The sequence below is a fragment of the Mustela putorius genome, unplaced genomic scaffold (assembly GCF_011764305.1).
Source record: "Mustela putorius furo isolate JIRA1106 unplaced genomic scaffold, ASM1176430v1.1 tig00003859_pilon_pilon_pilon, whole genome shotgun sequence".
Classification (NCBI taxonomy): domain Eukaryota; kingdom Metazoa; phylum Chordata; class Mammalia; order Carnivora; family Mustelidae; genus Mustela; species Mustela putorius.
In genome coordinates, this window is record NW_025422011.1 from 31951806 (window position 1) to 31979130 (window position 27325).

General features: G+C 51.6%; 1 protein-coding gene across 6 annotated transcripts in view; it reads right to left on the minus strand.

Annotated features, from left to right (window-relative positions):
* AMPD3 (adenosine monophosphate deaminase 3) overlaps positions 1 to 27005 on the minus strand; it is a 46908-nt gene extending 19903 nt beyond the window's left edge. Inside the window, exons 1-5 of one of the 6 annotated variants that reach the window (XM_045065840.1) lie at positions 26905 to 27005; positions 16788 to 17013; positions 6819 to 7023; positions 3003 to 3165; positions 607 to 826 (exon numbers count right to left, since the gene is read on the minus strand). In XM_045065840.1, coding sequence (XP_044921775.1) covers positions 607 to 826; positions 3003 to 3165; positions 6819 to 7023; positions 16788 to 17008 — 809 coding nt within the window. In that variant the 5' untranslated portion in view covers positions 17009 to 17013; positions 26905 to 27005. The other 5 variants (XM_045065839.1, XM_045065842.1, XM_045065841.1 and 2 more) reach the window with 5 other exon arrangements.
* Positions 27006 to 27325: the final 320 nt, after the last annotated feature.

Below are 27325 nucleotides of genomic sequence, written 5' to 3' on the forward strand. Positions count from 1 at the left end.
CCGCTCCTGGCCCAGCACTTGACCCAGCACTCAGCCCAGCACTCAGCACAGCCACACCCTGGCTCAGGGGCCAGGCCTGCCAAACCTCATTTACTGATGAGCTGAAGTGCTCACCAAGAAGGGAGGGGCCCAATGTAGGGAGACAACAGCCGGCCAGCTTAGCTCAAGCCGAGCCTGCAAGCATCCTGGGGGTCAAGGCACAAAGCTCCCAGGCTCCCTGCACTCTCCCCTCCAGAAACACAGAAAACCCAACAACCAAAGCAACAGTCTTCTCTCCTCCACCGTCTATGATGCCCTAGGCTGGATCCTGGCAAGGATGCCGCCCTGCCTGGGGAGAGGGAGAACCGTCACTGTAAGGTGCACAGGTTGGCCCTGATGAGCAGAAGCTCCAACTCCAGGATGCAGAAGAGACAGGTAGTACCGACTCTAAGAACATGCCAGCTTATGATGGAAAACTGTTACAGGAACCCACAAAGCACGGGGGAAAGCGGGTGATTTAAGTGCAGGAAAGCCAGGAGTAAAAGGGGGACCTGATTGGCCTTTGACAGCCCCTTCCTATAGGACAGCCGCCATGCAGAGAGGTGGACTCAGGGAGAGCGGGCTTACGTGGGGCCATCCGTGATGAGAGCCAGGATGTGGCTCATGTCCACGGTGTAGGTCTCCAGGTCAGGGTAGGGCAGGCTGTGGGGCTCCTGGCGCTCCAGCATCTTCTTGTTATCATACACGAAGAGGATGCCCCCCCGCATGCGAACCAGGTAGCCCAGGTTGGGGGGAGCATTGTCCAGACAGTAAGGATCTTCCTGGGGCAGAGGGGGAGGGTGGAAATCTGCAAAACAGGATTGAGTGATGGCAACGTGCCCTTGACCTCATGAGCTCACGTGAGCTCAGAAGTCACCTACTCAGGGAGGGCTATCCTCATCATCTCAGCTAAAACCTCATCACCCCAGCCACCCCTACCTGCCCTGACATCACCTGTAGCCCTCGCTCCTCTGTATCGTCTCTGTGGCATTTGCCGCTATGGGCAATAATTCCACTTACTTATCCTGGGACCTATCTGTTTGTCTGGTTTAGTACTGTATCCCCATTTCCTAGAACAGTCCCTGGCACATGGCTGGCACGGCAATAAATGTTTTTAATTTAACTGAAATGAGCTTCAGCCTCCTGGGGATGAGAGGGACACCAGGCACATTAGAAAGGGCCGCTGTGTCTCGTAATAAAATAGTCCCAGGCAGCACCTGGGACTGCCCAGTGGGAATAATTGTCTCTGTCCTCCCACATCTTCCTGAGCCCGGGGCAGCCACGGGGCTAAATAGAAGGGGGGTCCCCCTCCTCCCCAGATAAGCACAGACTAGGCAGCCCACCCCCCCCCCCCAGAGCGGGGAATGGCAAGGACAGAGCTCTCAGTCCCCAGGGCTGTTAGCCCATGGGAAACCAAAAATGCCCTTGGCCATTTGCCAGCTATGAGACTCAACAAAGCACTTCACCTCTCTGGTCCCACCCCTGAGACTAACACCCCCTGCCTTCACCAGCTGTTGTGAAGGCTACAAAAGTCGGTATAAGAGGGGCTTTGTAACAGTAATTCCTGACCCATCAATTAGACAACATTATTCTCATCACTCTTCCTATGATTTCTCCTGACTCTAGATGAGCTCTGCCTTTGGCCAAGGAACAGAGGTTATGCTAGATGGCAATAGATCTGGGGGCTCCGACTCTGCACACCAGCCAACCCTCCACAGGGTCCAGCTGCTCAGCTGCCAGCCCAGGCAGGGGGAAGCCTGGGACTCTTCATCAAAGAAAGCAGCCAAGGCCGAGTGACCTGCTTGGGTATCCCCCCGGGCACTGCTCGGAACAGACCACCCCAGAGCAGATGTGAGGCATCACAGGGGCTAAAGCATGTGCCCACATTAGGCACAGCCCCCGGCCAGCTCAGGAGTCCCTAAAGTGAACCAGGATCCTGCAGGAAGACACAGCCTCGGCCTCACCAGACTCATTCCCAGGCCCCCTGGGTACTCTGTTGGCCCTTGTCAAGACTGAGGCAGGCGACATCGACTTGCCTCAGGGAAATGGAACCAGAAGGGCTGAGATTTAATCAGGGTCCCAGGAAGTCACACATGCTCAACATCCAGGTCTCAGAGCTTCAAGGAAAACCCAGACGGGAGACCCCTTGGCACCTATTACACCCAGAGGGCAGCCAGAGTCCTGGGCACAGGCACAGACCAGCAGGCCCTTGCCTGGTCCTCTGGTGCCAACTTTGTAGATGGTGGCTTTTTGTTGTCTTCATTCATCTTACCCAACTTACAGCCTCTACTGCTCCTAGGTCCTTCTCAGGCCAGAGTCCCCCAGCAACCACTCTGCCTATCTCTGATCTCTTCTTTCTCCAAATTCTTTAGCATAAATGCAGCTACCATTGACTCAACACTCACTCAGAGTGTTCAGTCATGCCAGTACTGCACTAAGTACTTCACGTGCACTCTCTCATTCAATCCTCAGAACAGACCCAGGACAGAGATATCAGTCCCATTTTACAGACTGAGAAACTGAGGTTTGGAGAAATACCTTGCCCAAGAAAGTTGTGGAGCTAAGACCAGAATGCAGGTGTGTTCGACTCCAGAGCCTACTTTCCCTGCTCCCAGAACATGCACTCTGCATCTACCCCCCCACTCTATCCCACTCCGTCGGCAAATTCAGCATTTACTGTCTAATGGTGTTGTTGTAAATATCCAGGATGAGACTGCCTCTCTCTGGGGGACTATCAAGCTCAGGGACTGTCCTTCACCTCTCTCTGAACTTCTATAGCTCAGTTCTACCCAGAGCAGAGCACACAGTGCGTGCAGACGCAATGCTGGGGGAAACCAGCAAACATGGGTGTAGGAAGCCCAAGCCAGGGCCCTCTCCTTAAAACACCATCTGGGCCAAATACATACAGCCAGTAAGAAGTCCTGACCAACTCTTGAGCTGTGCCCCACTTAGGACCCCCATGCCCCACACCCACAGTGCCCTACCTGGGAGGCCTTCTTCCGGAGGCACAGTGTCTCCCCGCCGATGACCCAGGTAGCGGGCAGTGGTCCGTGGGAAGCGGTGGTAGGCAAGCCTGGCATACTTCTCCCGTATCATCAAGGCCTTGGCCAGGCTCTTGGCAGCCTGCTCATAGTCCTCCACAGTGATCTGCATAAGGGGGTGGGCAGAGAAGAGTCCACATAGTAGGACTGAGATGACTGTCCATAGCAAGATCTCCTGCTAAGTTGGCTTTCAGCTGACGGCTGAGAACTTGCGTTTCAGGTGTATGCCCACCACTCACTGACTAACAGGAGCGGCTCATCTGGCCTCAGTGGTTTGCACAAACACTACGGTTTATGCCAAACACCTGGTTTTTTCTGGGAGTCTGGAAGACAAGGTTATTAACCTTGGGTGCTGAGTCTCTGATGAGCTTCCAGGGTAGACGACACTTCAAACATGTCACACGGCTATGGTGAAGGAATGAAGTGTGTTCTATTGATGCCACCGGGAGAGGCGCCTGGGCTCCTCCAGACTCTCCTGTCTGTACCTTTTCTGTACCTTTTCCCTGTGCTGACTTCACTCTGCATCTGATCACTGTAATAAATCCTAGTCCTGAGCACCTCTGGGCTGGGTCCGAGGTGTCCTCCTAGTGAATGACTGAGCCCGGGGACTCCCGGCCCAGGTGGAGAATGAGGGCTGCTGGAGACCCAGAAGTGCTCCGGCCTGCAACCCCAGGACGGGCATCAAATGCAACTGGTTAAGCCACAGATGATTAAGCCACCCGCTGGTTAAGCCACCCGCTGATGCACCCTGAGCATGAAAAGGGCCTGGACCACATCCCTGATGAGGGTGAGGCTCACCACTTTCATCTGCGAAAAACCAGGGGTCCCCCAGACATGAAAATAAAAACTCTGCAGGGCTCAGTCTGCTGCTTTGCCATCCCCTGGCCTCTGCTTCGTCTGTGAATCACCAATTCACCCAGTCCACAAGCACTTATGGCTAAGTGTTGGATTTCGTTTGGGTCCTCACGGCAACCCATCCTACTGAGGGGGAAACTGTGAGCCAGCAAGGATAAATCACTCGCCGGAAGTTACAAAGTCAGACTTCAGATTCTGATCTGACTGGCTCCCAGCACCTAAGCATGTTCTGTCTCCCCGGAGCTGCCTGTTTCTCAATGAAGGAAGAGAGAGATACATGCCCACCTTCTAGTGGGCTCCTTCGTCCCCGTCTGTCTGGGAAGGAGGTATGTGGCAGAAACCCAAACATGTCTGGGGAGACAAGAAGCTAAACAGACAGACATAACAGGACACAAGCGACCCACAGCAGAGGGAGGTCCAAGATGCGGGTGGAGCACAGGGCGGGGGAGAGGGGTTCCTGGCAGTTTCCTCACTGCTTTAATTAAAAATCACTTTTAGTTTGAAAATATTTTAAATACACAAACAAGCACTGAAGATAATACAACAGACACCCATGTGTCTACCTTCCAGTGCTAAAACTTTTAATGTTTTTCATGACTGTTCCAGACCTCTTATATATTTGAATAAATAAATCACCACAGATACAGCTAAAACACTCCCCTCCCCGCTCTTTCACTCCGCTCCGGGCTCAGAGGAAGGAAGTTGGTACATAGCTTTCCCATGCATGTTTCTATACTTTCACTCAGCGTTGCTCCTAGCTTTTGTTAAAAAAGTAGCTTTTCCTGGATTGCCTGGGTGGCTCAGTGGGTTAAGTCTCTGCCTTGGGCTCAGGTCATGATCTTAGGGTCCTGGGATAAAGCCCCGCATCAGTATCTCTGCTCAGCAGGGAGCCTGCTTCCTGCCCTCCCCCACCTGCCTCTCTGCCTACCTGAGATCTCTATCAAATAAGTAAATAAGTAAAATCTTTAAAGAAAAAAAAAAAGAAAGAAAGTAGCTTTTCCTTTCCTGTTTCCAAGTATCCCCATGAGGGCGTGTTAATTCCATTTTAGACCTTCTGGTGGATGACTTCTGAGAGCAGCAGGAATAGGTGAATAGACACACACATCTTAGAACCTTAGACAAAAATATGTCCCTGCCGATGACAAAGCCAAACACTTGGCAGAGCCAATGGACTCAGCAGGGCAAGGGGCTCAGACCATGGCTGAAGGCATCAGAAAAGGTGCTCAGGATCCCAGTGGACCAGCAGCCACCAGCTAGCTCATAGATACACGGGCCCCATGCCTGGAAGTAAGCCCACTGGGAGTCAAGGTGATCTGCAAGGTCAGCCTATCTCTCATTGCTCATAGCTCTCTGGGGCCAACTGTCCATTTCAGGGGCTCTGTGCCAGGGGACCGATGGAAAGAAGCTAGTTACTGCACCAGGCCAACATCATCCCATTCAGCTGGCTGCTAGCCTGCCTCTATTTCCCCCTTCTCCCATCCTGCCCACATGTCAGGGGCCAGATAGACACCAAGGACTCCTGGTCAGGAGGCTGTGACTTCAGAGAAGGCCTGCATTGTGTCCAATCCAACAAAATTCCCATCGATAGGAACTTCAAGTGTGGTATACCCACACAGTGGAATATTAGGCACTTGTGAAAAAAAAAAAAAGAAAGAAAGAACAAGAACAAGGATGTTCTTTATCTATTGATATGGCATTATCTCCCAGATGTACTGTTAAGTGAAAAAAGCTAGACTCAGTATGATGTGTATAGTAAACTACCATCTATGTAAAGATAAACAAATTATACATGCCCAATTAATTGTAGATACACATAAGAAAACCAAAACCAAGGGTAGCCTCAAACAATAAAATATTTCAGGGGCGCCTTCGTGGCATGGTCAGTTAAGTGTCCAACTCTTGACTTCAGCTCAGGTCATGATCTCAGGGATGTGAGATGGAGTCCCGCATCACGATGGGCTCCACGCTCAGCAGGGAGTCTGCTTGGAACTCTCTCTCCCTCTCCCTCTGCCCCTCTCCCCACCTTTCATGTGTGTGCACCCTCTCTGAAGAAGAAGAAGAAAAGAGGAGGAGGGGGAGGGGGAGGGGGAAGGAGAGGGGGAGGAGGGGGGAGAGAAGAGAGGAGGAGGGGGAGGAGGGGAAGAAGGAGAGGAGGGGGAGGGTAGGGAGGGGGAGGGGAGGACGGGGAGGAGGGGAAGAGGAAGAAGAAGCAGGAGAAGAAGGAGGGGGGAGGGGGAGGTGCAGGTAGCAGGCTGAGGGCCAGGAAGAGAGAACCAAACTTACAACTGTACCAAGAGATACTTCTCTTCAAGAAGGAAGCAATAAAAATGCATCATCCAACCAGGAAAATTAGCACATTTTCAGTGACTGAGCTAACCAACTTGGTTACATGTTCACTTTCTCATCAGGAGCCCTCTTCCTGGTTGGGAGGGTCTAGCCTGTATTTAAGGATACTGAGCCGAATCTCATGGAGGAGCTGAACCGGCAATGACTGATTCCACGCGAACAAGCCAACGCCTGGACGTGGAGTCCACTCAACATTTGGAAACACTCAAGGGTCCAAGCTGGCATCTTCCTCCATGGCTTGCAGGGACAGAGAGCAGCCTTCTGGACCCACAGAACACAAGGAACCTGCAGGCCACGGGCACAGCATGCCAGCCCACAGCCCTCAGCCCCCCTCACAGGGATGAGCAGTGCCCTAGCCACACCTGCACCTCACAACCTCCACTAAGACCCTCCTTGTCTTCAGACTCCTGTGCCTCCTGCCCACCACCTCCCAGGCCCCCGCAGGCGGACCAGGCTTCAGCACAAGGGATGTCCCCGGTGGCCCAAGGACCCTGGCCTCTGCACAGGCACACTGGCCTTCATGCGCAGGGAGAGAGTGGGGAGCGGGAGATGCCTTACCCCGGCACAGTAATCTCCACTGATGGTGACCCGCTGGAACTCGGGCATGGCATAGGGCGCCGGCGTGGGCTGGGAAGTGGCACCAGGGAACACAGGAGTCGTGGGAGACATGACCGGACTGGCTGTCGGGGGGCCCTTCCAATCTTGCTGCGTCGGCATTTGCAGAGACAGGGACTGGGACCGAATCATCTTGAAACTTTTCTTTCTAAAAGCCAAGGACAAGGAAAAGTGGGAAACATCAGCCAGGAATTGGGGCAAGTTATAGTCTTTGTTATGTACATGGCAGAATTTCCTCTGATTCGTCATTGGTTGCTGGCCCTACCATGAAGAAGTTGCTAATTATGCCTTCCTCTCATACACATCACCGCCTGAGATATAGAGCAGCCCTCCAGACACCCCTCCCTGGGATCACTGAGCATGGCCCTGGCCTGTTTGGACAGCACACAGAACCCTGGAGAAAGCAACTGTCTTGGGAGACAGAGGACAGACCACACTGCCAGGGTCTCACACCAAACAACCAGGTCAAGTCACCCAAACTCTCTAAGTCCCAGCACATGAACAGCCCCAGGAAGGACAGTGAATAGGGTCACAGGTGACACCCACCCTGTAGTTCACAAAGTTTGAAACTGCAACCCGGAGAGAGCATGACCACCCACTAGTCCCACCTCTTTTTTTCATGAAGGAGTTAGGGGCCCAGAAATAGAAGAGAGCTTGCTCAAGGTCATATGGCAAGGTGGCAGCTAGCCCTCAGCCTCCCAAGGACCTTGCTCCATCCTGTCACTTCTGTCGCTCCTTCCTCAAGCCTGACATGGGCCATCCTAGCCACTCCCACTGCCGGGCAGGCACAGACCTGTATCTCTATTATGGGAAAGAGAGTGGTCAGCATCAAGTTCAGGGCCCTCTGGACCTGTCACCTTAGCACAAAAAGACGATTTCACCAACTCTTGGGGAAGTGGGCACAGGTGGTTTACAAGGCCACAAGCTTATGCTTATTTGCAGTGATTCATGAAACTCACCTTCTTCATTAACTAAAGACATCACCCCAAGCCCTAGGATCCCCAGGAAGGGAGTTAAAAGTGAAGGAATGAGGCGAAGCCATGAGCACTCCCTCTCCCTGTCTTTTTCTCTGTCTTTAATGACCCCGGTCCCCTAACACTGCCACCCAGGAGTATCCAATGCCAGGAATGAGCTAAGGGCCCAGCAGGAGAACCAGGGCCCATAGCCACCAGAAAAGGACCCAAACACCCATCAGAGCCCATAGAACCACTCTCTTCTCCAGACACCATGATTACCCAGAAGGGGTGGGGAAACTGCCTGATCTCCCAAGAGGCCTTATGAGTCACCTGGAAGCAGTTATCTACCTCCTGACACTTGGCCAGTTCTCCTCACAGGCCCACTGCCAATTTTTCAGGAACCACACTGCCCTCCTCTGTCTACACACCTACCACTTGCCATGGCTCCCTGGTCCTTATATTCCCACCTGTTGTCATCCCTCGTTTGCGGCCAGGCTGTTTATACCTGGAAAGTAGAGGCAGCCCCTTTTCCGGAGTTGTACTTTGCCCATCCCATGGCCCTGCACAACAGAGGCACTGAGTCATTCCAGAAACTCTGCCTAACTCCAGGAGCCTCCAGCTCAGGCTCTCTCCAGCCTGCCATCCACGCATTCCACAGAGCTGAGCTAAGCATCCTGCCCCAAGGAAGATGTCCACTCTTGCCAGTCAATCATTCCTCAGTGGTTTCCTCAAGATTCACCTTGAGCAATAAAGTTCTCATTTTGGCAACTTCTGGACGTTCATACCTACAGGAAGAGCTATTCCTCTGGGCCCCCTCTAACATTCTGACCTGTTCAGCTGGATCCCATGAGACTCTGGCATTTGTGTCACGCACATGCCTGCCAGCTCATGGTTTTTATCTCTTTGCCAACATTCCCCTACCACCCACCCCCATGCCTCAGCCAACACCGCCCGAGGGCTGGTCTCACCAAGCAGAAGCAAGATGACGTCTGAGGTGAGTAACAGGTAAGAAAAGTAATAAAGCCTGCTGCGTTCAGGAAGTTGGAAGGCTGCCTAAGCCAGGAGCCCACCAGGCTTGTCCTAGGAATATCCATATTTTTCTGCCATAGTGGGGAAGCCATTACCCCCTAGCTGCCCAAAGAACTCTTCTTGAAGACATCATTATGGCTCCGCTAGGCCTTCAAGTGGTACCAGATTGTCACACGTGAACATCCCTGGGCTGAGAGCCCCGACTGTATAGGTGCAAGGGACGGGTTTGTCAATGGATGGGGCAAGGGCTTAGAGTAACCAGAGCCACGCACAAAGCTTGTATCTCAGCAAACTGGAAAAGCTAAATGGAGACCAAGGAGAGGACCTGTATTTATTTTCTATTGTTGCATGACAAATCGCCACAAGCCTTAATTGGCTCCACAGTTCTGTAGGTGAGAAGTTTGGGTGGGTTTGGCTGGGCTCCGTGCTTGGGGTATCAAAAGGCCAAAGTCAAGATTCTGGCTTCACTGAGCTCTTATCTGGAGACTCGAGGAAAGAAGCCACTTCCCTGCTCACGCACGGGGTTGGCAGAAACCAGCTCTGTGCGGCTGTAAGGCTGCTGTGCTGTATTCTATAGCCTAATCATGTTCAGAGGGTCTGAAGATTAGAGAAGACCATCTATGGCGGGGGCATTTCAGAAATTCTGTTCCATAGGCCCATATGTAACATCCATTCCAGCCAACCAAGGCTCAGCCAACAAAGGTGGAGAGCAGCAACTGTGTGACTGAATGTGTGTGTGTGTGTGTGTGTGTGTCCCCACACCTGTCTTTCTCTCCCTCTCAAGACCATCTGAAGCCCCACATGCATAACAATAATAAAAGAAGGAGGCATAAGCTTTATCTGAAGTAGAGAACCATGGTCTGGGCTGAAAAGGATTTTAAACTACACATCCCAGTCTCTTCACTAAGGCAGCCTCTGCTTAAACACCTCCACTGACAAACAGCTCATTACATTTCTGAACAAGACATCAGCCATCAATCATTTATTCAAAATATATTCACCAAGCACTCACTCTGGGTCAGGCCAGTGCTAAGCACGCAAACAAGGTGAACAAAACATGATCTGTTGTCACTGTTAGAAAGCACTTCCTTACGATGGGCCAAGATCTGTCTGTCCACAGTCCCATCTGTTGTACCTCGTGCTAGCCCTTGGGGCACCAGAGCCAGCCAGCTCTGTCACAGCTGGCAGGCCCCCTCCTTCCCCCACCCACATATCCACCTGGCAGAGACTCAGTCCTACCAAAGAGCTGGCAGGGTGTGGGACTGGGAGGACACCAGCTCCAGGCCAGGCCTGAGGGCCCAAAGGGCCAGGAGCAGCTTTGTCCTCTTGGAAATGGATGATCCTCCTGGGCCACAGAGACCTTCTTGCCCAAACAGGCCCTCAACACAAGGACGTGAACCGGTCACATGGGCTGTTATGACAGCACCTCTCAGCACCTATCTGGTACCATTCCTATCCCAGCTCTATGGCCCTTCGCTGCCCCTGCCGTTCACAGTGTTCCCATCCCTTACCCTGCGCCACTCTCCAGACCTCCTTAGCTCGGGGCACCCCAAAACCTTTCTATAACAACATTTGGTTCATATGCTAAACCCAAGTTAAGAACTCAAGGCCCTCCTCAATCTTCTAGAGAACAGCCAGTGTTTTTCCAGGGACCCTCTGAAGCACATGCCCTGTGTGGTCTGTCCAGAGGGCTTCCGGGGAGGGCCAGTCAGCAGAACAAACCTTTCCCCGAAGGCTCTCAATTGTGTACAGTGAGTCAGAGGGCGACATGCAGACCTCACTTTACTCAATCAAGTACCAAGTGCCAGGCCCCAGGGGTAAACAGAGAGAAACTCTACCCTGGACTCCAGGGGGCTGGCTGATGATGGCATAGATGGCCAGACCACTCAACAGGCTGTCATCACACAACATGGCTGGTGTGTGAGATGCGCTGGAGACCTGGGGGTCCCAGAGGAGACACCTGGTCAGACCGGGGGTGAGAGCAGTAAAGCAGCAGGGACAGAGAAGTCTCCCTACCTCATTCTCAAAGGGAGAGGAGAGTACTCAGAATGCGCAGGCTTGTTTGAACCACCCCCCCACCCCTCCCCACACACACTCAGATCACTCTGGCAGCCTCTACCCCTCCAGATGAGAATTACCCTTTTAAAGGTTTGGCCCCAAACCTTTAGTCCCAAACAACATGGAGATTTATTAACAGTGTGAATCTGAATGCCATTAGGTGGACAGGCATCTCCCACTGTCCCCCATTGCTTCCACCATCACTGCACTGATTCCTGGGGAAGTGGGGACCCATGGTCTAAAAAGGGGAGCAATGATTGGGACCTGAGGTCACGGTCTATCCAGAAAAGAGAAAGCTGATACAGTTGACTATACTGGTGCATGCCCAGGAGGGCGAGCACTCTGAGAAGGGATGCCAGGCCCTTGGGCCCCGTGGACAGCTCTTACTCTTTGCACACACCAAATGGCCAGTGGCCTGCCCAAGTGGCGTAGCTTTGGTTTGCACACTTGAAGCCTGTCAGGCATAAAGACGGTCTCTCCCTTCACTTCCCTCTGATAACCTGCCCTCAACTGTCACTGTCTCCCTTGGCTCCCTCCTGACCAAATGTGGGTCTCCATTGCCTGCCTGCTCCCTTCTTCCCTCTCCCCAGTCCTTCCCAGCTGCCTTTCCTCCCAAAAGACCTCAGAGGTCAAAATGAAGTACAATCTTTGCTATCTTTTACAACAGGCCTAATACTCTCTATTCCTAACGTCAAAAACAAATGAATCAAACTGTTTTAAATGAAGCTCTTTGGGCCACCTGGGTGGTTCTGTCATTTGAGCACTGGACTCTTGATTTCAGCTCAGGTCTTGATCTCAGGATCCTGAGATAGAGCCCCATGTTGGGAACCATGCTGGGCATGGAGCCTGCTTAAGATTCTCTCTCTCTCAAATAAATACATTTTTAGAAAGGTGAGTGCTGTGAAGTGTGTAAACCTGGTGATTCACATACCTGTACCCTGGGCGATAAAAATGTATGTTTATAAAAAATAAAAAATTTAATTAAAAAAAAACTTTTTAAAAAAATAAATGAAGCTCCTTTGTTAACAGCCCTGAATTTAAAAAGTTACCTACCCCTGATTTTAGAAATTTCATTAAACAGAATGATTTAATAACACCATAGCTGTACTACGCTCAATTCCTAACAAATACTGGTTTATCTATTTGACTTGGGAAAGTAGCTGTTCTAGAAAGCTATATTTTTCAAACGAAATCTAGTCCCCTTATACTCAATTAAAAAAAAAAAAGCCAGTTATGGTGTGGGTTTTTTTTTTAAATGAAATTCATATTTCCTATATTTTAATCAGTGCATGCTAAACACAATTTAAAATTCTCTCGATGACTCATAGTCATCGTTGTGTTACCTAGTCATGAGCTTAGAGGCATTTTGTCCCAAGACTACTGTGCTTCGAATTCTTGTGTGGCTTTTCATGACTTCCTCCTTCACTATTGACTGTCAGGTAATAACAATGACAAAACCAAACCAAGAACGCTGATGATGTTCCAAGCACTGTCCTAAGTAGTCATGCGTATTAGCTCACTTAATTCTTGCAAAGTAGGTGCTTTATTATCCTCATTGTGCAGATCAGGAAACTGGGGCCTGGCAGTTAAGAGCCTCGCCCCAAGGCCACTCCGTAGTCAGAGAAGGGCCGTCATCTGAACTCCCAGGCCTGACTGCCACGCCTGAGCTCACAATCCCCACATGCCCCTTCTGCGCCCCTGCCCATGGAGATCCCTCTCCCCACTTCTAATCTCCCCCCTTAAATCTGTCACAAGATAAGAAACAGGACAACCACGGTTATTAGAACTCTCTGTAAAGAACAAATAGGAGAAGGGATGGGAGTATTGGGGCGATCACGGCTGAAAACCACAGGGTTTCTTTGGGGGCTGATAAAAATGATCTACAGTGGATTGTGGGGATGGCTGCCTAAGTCTGCAAATATAATAAAACGCATGAATTGTACACGTTAAATGGGTAGATTGTATGGTATGGGAATTATATCTCAATAAAGCTGCGTAAAAGGAAGAAACAGGAGAGCTAGGGAGCACTAATGTACATTTTGGCTGCATATTCTTCCTGTGGCCATCAGTATTGCCCTAAGTTGCAACTTTGTACTTCCGCTGAGTAGGTGAGCTCTGACTAGGGAGATGATAGGATTCCGTGTGGACAAAGGGACAGCTTCCGGGTACCTCTTGCTTCTCCTGTCTGCTTTTCTCTGCCCCCCCCACTTTGATTCCATAGATTGCCCGCCCCACCATCTCACCTTGACCTGCCCCCAAGACCCAACAGGGACCTGGGACTCCCAACAGTCCCAATGTCATCTTCCTGAGGAGGCAGGGCCGGTGGCAAGCTGCCCTCATTGTTCTCCTCATCCGGTCCAGCCGGCAAAAGGAGAGCTTCTCTGAGCAGCCCAGAGCACTGGCTCCTGGAGTCGGCCCCCTCCTAGAAGGGAGATGCCTGAACCCAGCTCGGCTCTTAAGAGCCGCTGCCATCCTGGACAGTCAGCCTCCAGGCCGCAGCACCTCATCTTTCCTACTCACCGTCCAGTTTTTCTTCTTTTACAAGAAGCTGGTTTACGTCTTGGTTTTAGTTTGTGCCCTCACATGAGACCTACAATTAGTCCTTTTTTTTTCTTTTCTTCTGTTTTCTTTTCTTTTCTTTTTTAAATAAGAGAGAAAAAGGCAATGGTTGTAAAGAAAGGCCTTCTCAAGTGCCAGAAATATTCAGGCTTGTCGGAGGAGCCAGGATGGGGAAGGGCTTCTTCCGAACTGGATGCCCTTTCTCATGCCGCAGTTCGAAACACAGAGCCACAGACTCCGGGTATCTGGAGATGTGCTGCTGGCTCTGGGCCTGTGGGCTCCTTGCAGAATGGCTCCATATGACCATTAATATCCCAGAATGTCAGGGAGGCACCAGAAAGAAAGAGGAAGCTGGGGAGAGAGCTCCTCCAGGGACGGCTCGCCTATGAGTATTTGCATAACGGTGCCTGTACTGAGCAGCCAAGCTGAAAGATGAATTAGGGCCATACAACTCTGAACACCACTGGGCTCTCCCACCGGTAAGTGCAGGGACCAGTCTAACCTTTGGGAGAAAAGCCAGTGGGCAGTGAAGAGCTTTGGCCCAGCTTCCCCTCCTTTCATTCAAAACCCAGCAATTAGACCCTGGTGAGGGGTACCCAGTGTCATTCCAGCACCTATAGGTGGAAACAAAGACCTCACCCCTGGCCGAGGATGGAAGAACCTCGTGATCGAATTTGGGGTTCTAGATTCCAAAGACACAAGTTCTAGTCCCTGCTCTGTCACTTCCTTGCTATACATCCTCATGCAGGTTAATTTCACCTCTCTGAGCCCTAGTTTCCTCATCTATAAAATGAAGTCAGTAAGAACATCCAGCTAATCAGCTTGATGTGGGGGTTAAAGAAGGCAAAGCCCACTGAGCAACCCAGGACCGAGCATCTACTGCCATCATCTCCTCGGTAGGGAATCAGGCAAGCCGTGAACAGCGACATGGGGCTTGCTGTGTGTGACCCAGGCACTGTCCTAAGCCCCTTCCATGTCAATCCCCTCATTCCTCACAATACCCTACAGAAGTAGCTACTGTTACCATTCCCACTTTATAGGAGAGGAAGGGACTAGAGCACAGAGAGTTTTCCTAATTTTCCAAGGTCACAGAAAATTCTAGTGAGTGGTAGAACACAGCAGTCCAGAGAGCTGTAGCTGCTCTCATGTGGTATCTGCAGCAGCAGTGAAGGAATAGGACATCTTTTCTCTGCCACCCTCCACTGCTCGCCACCATGGCTAAGTCCCGGGGTAGATCCTGGGGATACAGTGGGAGCCAGAGGCCAATCTCAAGGAGCTTCCAGAGAGATGCAAACTGAGACCACCGATCCTAGTAAGGAGGCACAGAACATGATTTCTGGAGAGGAGCCTACAGAAGAATTTCTGGAAACTTCGGAGCACCATGGGGACCGGAGTAAGAAGGTTTCCATTTTGCTGTTAGGCTGGGCATCCATAAGAAGAGAACCACCTCATTTTGCAGATGTCACCCTGTAATGGAAAGCGGCCTCAGAAACCCACTATTCGGGGCGCCTGGGTGGCTCAGTGGGTTAAGCCACTGCCTTCGGCTCAGGTCATGATCTCAGGGTCCTGGGATCGAGTCCTGCATCCAGCTCTCTGCTTGGCAGGGAGCCTGCTTCCCTCTCTCTCTCTCTCTCTCTGCCCGCCTCTCCATCTACTTGTGATTTCTCTCTGTCAAATAAATAAATAAAATCTTTAAAAAAAAAAAAAAGATTAAAAAAAAAAAAAAGAAACCCACTATTCCTAGTAACAAAAAAATGCCAGGACTTAGTCTCTTCTCATTATTAAGGGTCTAAAATGCACGATTCATAAAACACAGAGGGCCCTGCACACCATTCAGTTCCTAGAGCCAGCCCTCTGTTAAGCCAGTGCAGGGGGGGAGGGGATCTCCACAGTCCTGCTCTTCTTGACCCTCCTGGGATGCGCACACTGCGGGGCCAACAGCCACACCCCCTCACCCAGCACCGGCTGGCACTCACAGCTGACAGATGGCACCCTCTACCCCTTCACTTCGGGGGCTCAGAGCCCCTCAGAGGAAGGAAAGCACTTCTTTTGCACGGTGAAGCTCTGTTCTTGCCTTTATACCAGTACTCAGCTTTTCACTTCTTTCCCAACACATTAAGGTAAGACTGAAATTCTCAGCTACCAAGAAAGCAAGGGGCTTGCCTTTGAAAATAAGGAGGCATCTTAGGAAGGACCTGATTGCTATGAGGTCCCAGGTAGGGCTCAATATCCACTATGTTCGTTAGCTCTGGGGTCTGCCATTGCTGGCTGGGCAAGCGCCCAGCTATAACCCCACCAGACGCTTTCTCAGAGCTCTTTTCTTCCTCAATCGCACTCTGCTGGGTGAGATAAACTAAAAGAATGAGGACTTCACATCTCCCTTGAACTAAGATCCAAACTTCTTCTCAGGGAGCCCAAGGCCAGCCTGACCTGAGTCCTGACACTCCCTCCAGCGTGAGATTCCTCCCTCCTTCTCTCTGTCTGTCTGTCTGTCTCTCTCTATCCTTAAACTCCTTATTCATCCACATCATAGCACCCACACTAGGCCTGTTTGTCCTCAGATCCACTCCTCATCTTCCCCTGTGTTTCCAGCATTGTGTCAGCTGGCTTCTGGCTTGATCTGACTGATGGTAACCACTGGGAGAAACTGGAAGATGCCAGAAGGATTAAAGCCAGGCATCTCCTGCTTCCATCTTGGAAGCATCTCATGTCTCTACCCCCTCCGTACCCATCCCCTGCATTAAAATCCTATTTCCAGTACTTCCATGGCTTCTGTTTTTTCTGGTTAGACCCTCACTGATACAGCCCTTATCAGAACTTGCTATATTTTATCTAATTTGTCCCCTTACTTAATTATGGTCTAGACCAACTAACTGTAAGCTCTACAGGGCAGGGACTGTATCTATTTTGTTCTTTAGTGATCCCCAGTGCCCAGCACAGCACTTGGCAAATAGCAAATGGACTCATTTAAAAACGCCCAGCACTTGTCAAGTGATGAAAAGAAGTGAAATTGGTGTTTCCCAAGAAATCCTCAAATTCCAGTAAGAATGTGGAAATATCATCTGCAAATGATGTGTGTTTAGGCACTTGATTTGTTATTCAAACAGCAGCAGAGAAAATGGCGGTTTTGATCTTTCCAACTTAACCCAGGCACTGAAACTTTCTTCAAGAAATGGGTGGTAAATTGAGTGGTCTTGGTTAGAAACAAACTCAGCTCCCAGGGAGTGGCCAGCTCATCTCAGGACACACACCCACAGCCTGCAGGGGCCTGCACAACTGTGCATACGGGCACTGGGCCATGGGGACAGACCTTTTCGCCGTCTCCACAGACTTCTGCTCCGCGAGCTCCTTCTGCAGCTCCCTCTCCTTGGCCTCCTTCTGCCCGATGGGGCAGTCCTCAGGGACGGTGAAAAGGGACAGGGCATCTTTGCTGTCCTCTTCCCGGAGCACTTTAGCAAAGACCTTCTCCGCCAGAAGCCGAACCTGCTCATCCACCTCAGAGATGTTCAGCTTGGGAAACTGGCGCGGCATCTCGGCTAGCAGAAAAAGAAACAAGCGTTAACCTTCCTGAATTCCTGGGTGGCCTGAGTCAGCGGGGTGGGGGAGGAGAAGGTACTAAAATAAGGGCCTGACCCTTAAGGTCAGTTGTCTTGCTCAGGAATTCCCCAGAACAAACTCAACAGCCCAATTTTAACAACTAGCTCCATAGGGCGCCTCGGTGGCACATCCCGTTAAACTTCTGAGCCTTGGTTTTGGCTCAGGTCCTGATCTCAGGGTCATGAGACTGAGCTCCGCATTGGGCTCTACGCTTAGCAAGGAATCTGCTTAAGATTCTCTCTCCCTGTCCCTCTGTCCTTCCACCCACTCTCTGTCTCTATCAAATAAACACATAAATCTTTAAAAAAAAAAAAAAAAAACTAGCTTCATAAGTCATTGGATGTGAAGAGGGTAGCCCCACTCACATTTCATGAGAAAGCAAATTCAGAAGTCCAAGAATGAATTGTCTATGTGCGCTTCTTTTTTCCAGAACTCAAGGAACCCACAGCACCTGGGCAGTCCCACCTTTCCCGGCTTTGTTTCCACGACGGGGAAGGGAGAAGAGAGTTTAGGCTCCCTCCTGCAGACGGTCCAGAGGCCATCTGGGAACAGCAATGACCAAACTTCACTCCCTCCTACACAGAGGGGAGGACTAAACCCAAAGGTCTAATGACTAGCCTAAGGTCCTACTAGATGACCACAGTGCTCAGGGGAATCCATAGCTTCATTCTTCCTCACATGCAAAAAGGCCTTTTTTTTGAAAAGCAGCAGTCTACTGCCATGGGTCTACCATCTCCGAGACTTTGTGGAACTTTGAAGAAGACACAGCAAATAAAAGAAAGTTCTCGAGTCAGGAATACTCTTTACCTTTCACAGCCCAACTGAAAACTCACTTCCTCAAAGAAGCTTGCCTTATCTGCCTACTACTTCCTTACTATCAGTAGGTGGCCTAAATTACCTGGGTGGTTCCTTTCTTTCAACGGGTACATAGGACGTATTAAGTACACTCTGCCAAACGCTTTCTATTTATTCATTCGGTTAATCCTATTATTCACATTTTACAGATGAGAAAGTGAAGGCACAGAGAGCTAATGTGCCCGGGTCACACTTTCATTAAGCCGGCGGACTTGTGCTGTTCTCAGCCTTTGCCACGCCCCGCGCCCCCTTTCTTCTCTGAGCCTCTGCTCAGGGATTTGAACCCAGGCACCTGGTTCCCACGTCTGTCTTCTTAACCACTGCACCCTGGAGCTTCTCCTTGTCCACCTGGGCGTCAGGGAGGTCTCCTCACTGTCCCCAGCATCACATTTATGGAATGGGTGAATACTGCATCCCGTCAACGAGCCCCCTTCACTAGGAGCAGCTCTGGACAAGGAGTGTCCTGTCTACCTATTACCACAGTTTCTCTGAGGATGGTTTAAAGAGAGAGGTGGCTTAGTTAGTGAGAGAGGAAGCTGAGGGTAAGGCAGGACCCAGATGCTGTGTGGCCAGGAGGGGAAGCAATTACGGGGGAGGAGGGGCTCACTGAGCAACCTTAGGACAGTCACTCTCTGGGCCTCACAGTTTTCTCCACTGTGAGATAAAGACTAAGCAGTCTCCCAGGCCCTCTCAGTTCTAAGTGCTGTAATTTCTAGGTACCAGAGGGGTTTCCAAAGCTCAGGGAGGCTTGCTGCTCTGGTCTTCTCTGTGGCCACTGGGCCTCATTCATTATACAGACAGGAAGAAGAAAGCAGGCTAGCAACACCTGTCAAAGTACATCTGTGGTCCCTTGATTGCGAAGCCAATTTCCTCCTTCCTTCCACCCACAGGGCCATGCCTTTCCTGGGCCTCTCTCCCCTCCAGCGGGTTCAGTGAGAGGGCACTGCTGAGGAGGAAGGAAGTTGGCACACAACTGTATCGGTCTGTGGGGGCAGAAAGCAAAACAGCAAAGGCCTGACCTGCACGGAGGAAGGGGACCAGAGCTAACTGTGAAGATGTCCACATCCTGATAGCAGACAGAAAGGGAAGCTGGAAACCATCAGAACGGGGCTTGGAGAGGAAGGTGACGGGAGAGAAATAGAGACGAAGAGAAAGAACTAGAGCCAGGAGGAACTGGTAGGTGAGAACAAAGCTGGACCCCTGTCCCCCCTACCCTAAGGCTGCGGGTCAACTACAGAATTCCAAAACCTCACAGGGCATCTCCGAAGTAGACATCAAACAGGCCCCAGGCAAGGGGCAGCAAGGGCCATCAAGTATCTACGCCATTTGATAGAGTAAACCCACGTCCAGAAATGGCTTCTAAGAAAAGAATCTGCAGGAAGGAAAGTGCAAAGACGTTTACCTGCACTATTCGTATGTAGCTTTAAAATGTCCAAATGAGAGGGCGCCTGGGTGGCTCAGTGAGTTAAGCCGCTGCCTTCGGCTCAGGTCATGATCTCAGGGTCCTGGGATCGAGTCCCACATCGGGCTCTCTGCTCAGCAGGGAACCTGCTTCCCTTCCTCTCTCTCTGCCTGCCTCTCTGCCTACTTGTGATCTCTCGCTGTCAAATAAATAAATAAAATCTTTAAAAAAAAAAAATGTCCAAATGAGAGCATGCTCACTTGGGAAAAAAAAAAAAGTTAAACAACCAAAATTATAACTATGAGGAAAATGCAATCACATAAAAAAGTGCCATGAAATGACAGTACATGAAAAAATTAATACATAAAACTGTACCCATGCTTTGAGTACAGTGATATGAAAATGCCTCCCCTTAAGGATAAAGGGCTGCAGGAGAGACACTCAAATGACCAGATGGCAGGATTGCCTGTGTGTGAGGCAATATCTGATTTTTATCACTAATGTTGTTATAATGCCGTTTCTTAAAAAGATTTACTTATTTATTTTAGAAAGAGAGTGTGTGCATGAGAGGGGGTGGGGAGGGCTGGGGAGAGGCAGAACCCCTGCTGAGCAGGGAGCCTGATGAGGGGGTTCTGTCTCAGGACCCTGAGATCTTGACCCGAGCCAAAATCAAGAGTCAGAGGCTTAACCGACTGAGCCACCCAGGTGCCCCTAACACTGTTATAATGTCATTTTAACGAACACAAAGAAGATAGAGAGAAAATAGCCTAAAGAGTTTCTTAAAGAGAAAGGAAAATAGGAAAAAAATTGTGAACTTCTCCATCCCAGGTTTTGGTAATTAAGGTCTTCTCCCACTTAACCCACATCAGAAACAGGCCAGCTAAGGGAATTATACCATTGAGACCCATCTCTTCCCTGGACAGAACCTGCCCACCACCACCTTCCTACCCCTAACCCTTACCCTATAAACACACCCAGGCATGAACCAGCCACAGCGTACCAGGCCTCCTCAGAAATGGGGTTAGGGTGGGGGTGGTTCTTCGTGTCTGAGGACTCTTCTGCCAGATCCTGCCATGTCTTTACACAAAATTGACTTTGCTGAAGTCAATTAAACATACTTTCCTGGAGGCAGCTTTCTACAAAAGATCTTCTTTTTTCTTTAAATAGTTTAAATCAGCCTTTTCCAAAGTGGGTCCCATGAAAAGTCGATACTTGTTGCTGGTGAAACAGGTCTTGTGGTCAATTATCAGGGAGATGCTCCATCCCATAGTTCCTGACCCTGGATTCCCAAGACACATCAAAGGCCCGAGGACACTTCCCCATCTAGATCCCTTTTGTCGCAGAACCCATAACCATCTCCTGAAGAATTACTACCAGTGTCTTAAATAAGTGGGGGAGACTTCATTCTGTACCACAGTATGGACCGAGGAACCCAGCTGGGGTGCCAGGCTAAGTCAGTGGGCCTCAGGAGCCAGTTATAACCCTGTCTTCTGGACATCCTGGGCAGACAGCTCCCACCTGCTGACCCCTCCCTCCATGGCTCGTTCTCTTCGCAGACCCAGAGACACCTGGCAGGGCAGACATGCCCAGAAAAGCCAGCTGTGTTGATGCTAAGCAGAGGCTCAGCTACAGCTGCTTCTTCAAGCCTGGTTTTCAACCGTTTGTCAACCATTTGTCAGCTGAAGCCACCGGCTTGGAAGGCTTAACTGTGAAGTCAATCAGCTAGGGTATAGCTTATCCCGTTGTTACAAATGACACCCTCTGATGGGCTTGGAGAAGTGGCCCAAGGTTAGAAAGCTATAGAATGCCACCAGTGTCAAGAAACAGCTTTTTCATGGCTCTACAACCCCTTCAGAAAGGAAGCACAGGACCCCTTAAGTCCCCTCCTGACAAAAGAAGCCGTCTCTTGCTCTTGCCATATTCCCACTGTCAGCACCCATGACACAGACCTGAGCCTGCTGCTGGAGTCTCCATGGCTGGCCCCAAGGATGCCACACGGGCGACACGCTCGGGCCATGGGCCGTGTGCACCCGGGAGGCTGAGCTGAGTCAGTGTGACAGCAGCTAGCCTATCCTGCCTGCCGCGGCTGGGGTGGGAGGTCTCTGCTTTGCATATCTGTGCGCAGCCTTGAGCAAGAGCAGGAAACATCCGGGCTGGAAATTCTTCCATGAATACGAAATGTAAGTGGAAAATTTCCAAAGGTCCTAAAGGGCCCAAGTGATGCCAACTCTCCTCAGCGGCTGCGTGCGGCGTGCGGCATCCTGGCGGGGTTCGTGCCCCTCTCCGGAGCCAGAAGCTAAAGCCGCTGCTGCCCGACCCAGCTGAACATTTGGCCTTCCTGACCAAGCACAGAAGCCACAGCTTCCCTCTGCGGACCAGACCCCTGACAGCCCGGCAGGAACCGGCCGTACCGTCCCCTCGGCTGATTCCATTCGAACCCCGCGGCAGGCCTGGCCTGGCCACCAGGTTCATTTTACCCAAGGGATGGCCTAGGCCACAACCTGCCCCGCCTTCCCTCAGAAGGCCCCCCCAGGGAACCTCCCAGAAAGCACCCCAGGACTGACGGGGAGGTGCTGAGCCCAGCTGCCAACAGAGTTCCTCCTTCCCCTGCTCCTCTAAAAGAGCCGAGGACTCTGACCTGCTCCCTGGTTCCCGGGAAAGGACAGGGACTCTGGGAGAGGAGACTTCTCAGTACAGGAGCAGGCTTAGGATGAAAGGCTGGCATGCCTTGTCCCTCTGCTTCCTTTCTTCCCTGAAAGGACCTGACGTCCCAGGTGACTGGGCAGCCTAACAGGCTCTACCAGAGCATGAGTGCAGCAGCGCACGTGTGCACAGGCACACACACACGCACACATACACACGCACATACACACACACACATACGCACGCACCAGAACGGAAGGCCATCCTTCCTGACCCACCTGCTTCCCCCACCCCGTCCTCCTCCTCTTACTGCCACTCTTGACTCCCACGTGGGCCTCCAGCTCTGAGGAGCCTTCTGGGCACTGGCTGCCCTCGACCCCCTGGCCACCGTGGCTGCTACTCTCCCTGGGGACGGTGGTGTGGCCTCAGGCAAGCCACAGAAGCAGTCCCCTGAAAGCAAGGCTTAGAACGGTACCGTGACTTAGACAAATGGTGTGGGTCTGAGAAGTAACCGTGAGCAAAACAGCTATTTCTGTGATGCTGTTGACATCCTGGGGACAAGAGCCCAGAAAGGATGGGTCAGTTGTTTACCAGGAGGCTAGTGCTAGCCCTGACTTGGACCTGAGTCACCTCCTCGTGTCCAATCCTGAGATTGCGCCTTCCTGAGCCCACATAATGATTCCTGTGTGTGCAGAGTGGGATTACAGGGTTGACACATGATCCTCGGGCTGCCGCTGGGCTTTAGCTACCCAGAGATTACAACCCACCTGTCCTCACAGCTGTTTCACAAACAGTGAGATCAGCAAGCTACAAGCAACCTAGAGGGAGGGTAATATTTATTCATTAGATAATTAAACGAACTTAAAGCATATGGGAAAAACATCCAGGTCCTTAGTACGGTTCTGCCAGAAGGGAAGAAGGGCAAGTGAGTCCTTCTGCTGAAATGTTTTGGGGAGGGGAAGGTACAACAGGGGTCTGCAGTGGGAGCATTCTAGCCCATGCATCTGAGAATCTACCTGGATTCAGTTCAGGGAATTCTATTCTGCACCTGTAACCAGACCGTGGACAGCCTCAGTCTAAACAAGCACTTTCCAAAGTGTGGTGTGTAGAACATATAAGGTCAGAAGGCTTAGAAAATACTGCATACCATGATCACTTATTGGGATTCATGCACAATTTCTACTAGCAGATTCTGAACATCAGAAGTCCTTTAGTAAAGCAAGCTGTTTGACTCTGTTGAGCCCAACATACTTACTTGAGCCTCTCACTACTGCCACCATAGGAAAAAAGACCTATTAATATCTGTGGCACAGACTTTGGAAAATGCTTTCCACCTGAGCCTTCATTTTCCGGCATAGAGAAAGCTGCCTTCCTGACACTCAGGTATGGATGTGCGATCCACACCATCAGGTCTGGACAGAGATGGGCAGCAGCTCAGTCAAGATAATAGAGGTTAGGGTGCGCCTGGGTGGCTCAGTGGGTTAAAGCCTCTGCCTTCGGCTGGGGTCATGATCCCAAGCCCCGCATCAGACTCTCTGCTCAGCAGGGAGCCACCCTCCTCCTCTCTCTCTGCCTACTTCTCTGCCTACTTGTGATCTCTGTCTGCCAAATAAATAAACAAAATCTTAAAAGAAAAAAAAAGATAATAGAGGTTGGGACAATGGCCAAGGGTCCTGCTAGAGCCAAAGAGATAGAAGAGCTTCCAGAACTGTGGCAATGTAGGCGCCAACTGTGACTCTCTGCCTTGGGAGGGCAAACTACGCTCATGACCTCACAAGTCCATCTTGAGCCCAACATGTGGCCTAGAAGTCTCCTTGGACTAAGGAGCACGGGTCCCAAGCTCAAAGCCTTATTTCCTTTTTGAACAAAAATTAAGGCAAGATGTGATAACCAGGCCCAGGGCCTGTATTCTCCTGCCCAGGAAACCAGACTGCATTCACTTTTACCGCTTACGTACCCCTTACAAACACCAGGACAGGAAAGGCTGGAATCGAATTGTGTCTCACCGAGAAAGATAGTACTCTCCCTTCCTCTGAAAGGATGCTTTGGGCTTGCCTCTAAGGGTTCATTTTTCCTTCTCATCTTTCTGAGGTGTGCATGACTCTCATGGGAATGGGACAAAGGGGCTTAATGGCCAAATACCAGCTTCATGGCAGACCCTGACCACCTCATTCACTATTATATCTCTCTGTTGCCTAGAAAACAGTAGGTATCAATATAATCATTGAATGAATGAATGAGTGAATGAGTTAAGTGATTAATCTATCTATAGCAATCTCAAGAGTCAGTACAGTATATGGTTAAGTATATAGGCTCAAGCCAGACTACCCAGGTTTGAGTCCTATCTTACGGCTTAGTTGCATGACCTTGAGCAAGTTACTCAGTTTCTCTGGCTCGGTTTTATTCCCTATAAAATGGGGATAATAACAGTACCAACCTTGTAGGTTGCCATGGCAATTAAGTTAGTTAGCATGTGCAAATATGCTAGAATAGGCTTAGAATAGTACCTGGCACATAGTATATGTTTTATAAGTATCATTTATCAACGTCATCGTCATCATGGTTTCAGGTACAAGTAACCAAAAGTGAAGTTTCATCTAGGCACTGAATCCTTCTATTCAATATTACTTATGGAGCACTATTATGTGCCAGGCACTCTCTCAAGCTCCTATTTGGGAGCAAAGAGAGAGAAACCATATTTAAATGTGAAACCAGATCAGGAGAAACAGCCTTCTCCTCCATGATTGATACTTCTTGCTGACTCTGCATGGCCAGTGTTCCGGCCATGAGCCCCTCTTTCTACGCCCCAGGCCCCTTATATATCAAAGCCCAAAGACAGGGTCTCCTCTCCTCCATATGCAGCCAGCACACAGAAGATCTAAGGGATTAATATATTTGGGAGAAGAACCAGAAAGGCCAATGAGCTTTAGGGGAGAAAAGGTATCTTCCTGCTTCATCCCATGGTTATATTTTATCTATATTTTATCTGCCCGTGATATTTTCACGATCTGGGTTTGACTTTGAGGCCATTTGAAGAGCTATGTATTTACCTAGTGTCAGGACAAGAAAAAGAGGCCTCACCTCTCAAAGAACTTTTTGACCTAGCTGAAAGCTACTCATCCATCATCTCGGATCTTAAAAGGACTAAAGGTGTGCTGAGGCTGGGGCCAAGAGATCCAAGAGGCTCCCAGGAACCCATTCATGCAAACTCCGTGATTCTTAGGGCAGCCCAGTTCCATTAACTACACAGCAAGCCAGCCCCTCAGAGTTTCACCCAGGGAAGTAGCCAGCCCAGGCTTATGACTCCAAACCTGCAGCCAACACTCGGAGAGGTGAGAGCTAATAGGAGCTCTGTCTTTCTGACTCAGTAGCTCAACTACCACTCAGCCAAAATGCTTCACAGCGAGGGCTTCAGCCACCATCAGCTTTTCCCTGAAGCTGACCAAATGTCAGCCACCACATCATAGGCTCAGGACCATGCTAAATTCTTTTCCTTCCAGCTTTCACCTGGCTCCTTTGCTAACTTGTCACCCCCAAGCTTCCAGACACATGCAAGGACCTAAAGTCTGGGGTAATGACACTGTAGTTAGCAAGCCTCTCCTACTCCAGGGTCTCTCAAAACTTCCCCCAGAGGCCTCTGCCAGGGGAGAGGAGCCATTAGGAACTCTGCTAGCAAAGCAGCTACCAGGAAGTTCAAGGGCAGAAAGCAGACTTTCATAGGCCAGTACACCTCCCATGCTGGGAGGCAGCCAAAGAGGTAAGGATGAAGGCCTCAAATGAACCCACACCCTGTCATTCTGTCCATCCCCCTGCCTTTTAGGTGGAAAGCCGACCTCAGCAGTGGGCATCTGGCTGAACGTCAAACACCTAGAAACTTGTACCGGACCTTAAGGGGCAGCTTGTCTCAGGTCCCTCAATTTCTATAAACCTCTCAAATCCAACGTAGGCCGCCAGGGAACTGAGATGAGGCTGGCTCACCTGACGCGTCTGGAGCCCAGGCCACCGCAGAGACAGCAGCAGGAGCACAGGGAAGGGCCAGGACAGGGCTGAGTCCGGGGTTGGCGCCGCCGCCAGGGTGGCCTGGGAAACCCAGAGCCAAGTTTCCGACCTCGGGGGCTCGGGCTCCCGTCCTGGGCAGCAGGGGCCGCGGGCCGCTGGCCCAAGGTCAGCAATGCAGCATCGCGCGCACTCATGGGCTCCGGGGTCGGGGCCAGGGCCCAGCCGTGGGCCTGAAGGGGGCGGCCTGCGGGGCTGGAGGGCAGTTGGCCACGCCGGGCAGGGCGCACCGCAAGCGCCGCGGAGGGGCTGCCCCGCACCGCAGCCAGTACGGGCCCGGCCGGGGCCAGGCCGCGCCCCCAGCCAGCTGAGCGGGCGCTGGCCGTGCAGACCGCGGCGGGGGCGGGGACCCAGTGTTCTGCCGGCTCAGCGCCGCGGCGCCGGAGCGCCCGCACCCCCGTACCCCTGAACCCCCGGCCGGCCCGCCGGGAAGAGGTGAGCCGCCTCCTCGCAGAAGAAGCCCGCCAGCCGCGCGCCGCCCGGGTCGGTGCCCTACCTGGGCGCGGAGCCGAGAGGCGACGAGCGGGCAGCAGAAGGGCGCGGGCCGGGCCGCCGCAGCCGCGCAGGTCCGCCTGCCCGCCACCCACCAACCAGGCCTGCCCGCCGCTACCTGAGGCGCCCGGGCGGCGCTGCCAACAGGAAACTTGAGAGCGCCGGGGGCGCGGTGGCCGCCCTGTCCCCCCGCCGGCCGGAAGCGCGCCCGCCGCAGCCCGGGGTCAGCCTCCAGCCCGGCTCCTCGAACTCGCCTCCGCGGCCACACGCCGGGCCCAGAGAGCGCTCGCCGCGGTGGTTGGACCTGCCCGAGCCTCCTCCCTCACCATGACGTTTCCCAAGGTGAGAGTCTGGGGTCACGGCCCCCAAACAGGTGACTTACTCCCTGTAGCTGAACGAACCCGCAAGCATCAGCCGGGTGTCAGCCTAGTTCCTTGGATCACCTTCTTGCCCCTCCCAACACGCGCGCGCCCGGGAGCGCGCGCGCACACACACACACACACACACACACACACACGCGAATACACACACGCCCTCACACTCCCATACTCACTCCTTCCCCCTGCTCTCCGGCTTGTACACCTGCTCCTCCGAGTCCCGACTGACCTCCTAGTTGCTAAATCCAGCGGGTGCCTTGTAGCCCCTCTGCTCTCTCCAGGGTTTGAGCCTGCTGACCACGCCTTCCTTTCTGGATCGCTTGAAGTACAAAAGTTTCCAGAGTTGGCGCCCACCGCTTTCTCTCCAAATTTCCTACATACCTTGGTGACTACACTTCTCGGCCTTGGTGGCCCAGCTTTTCATTG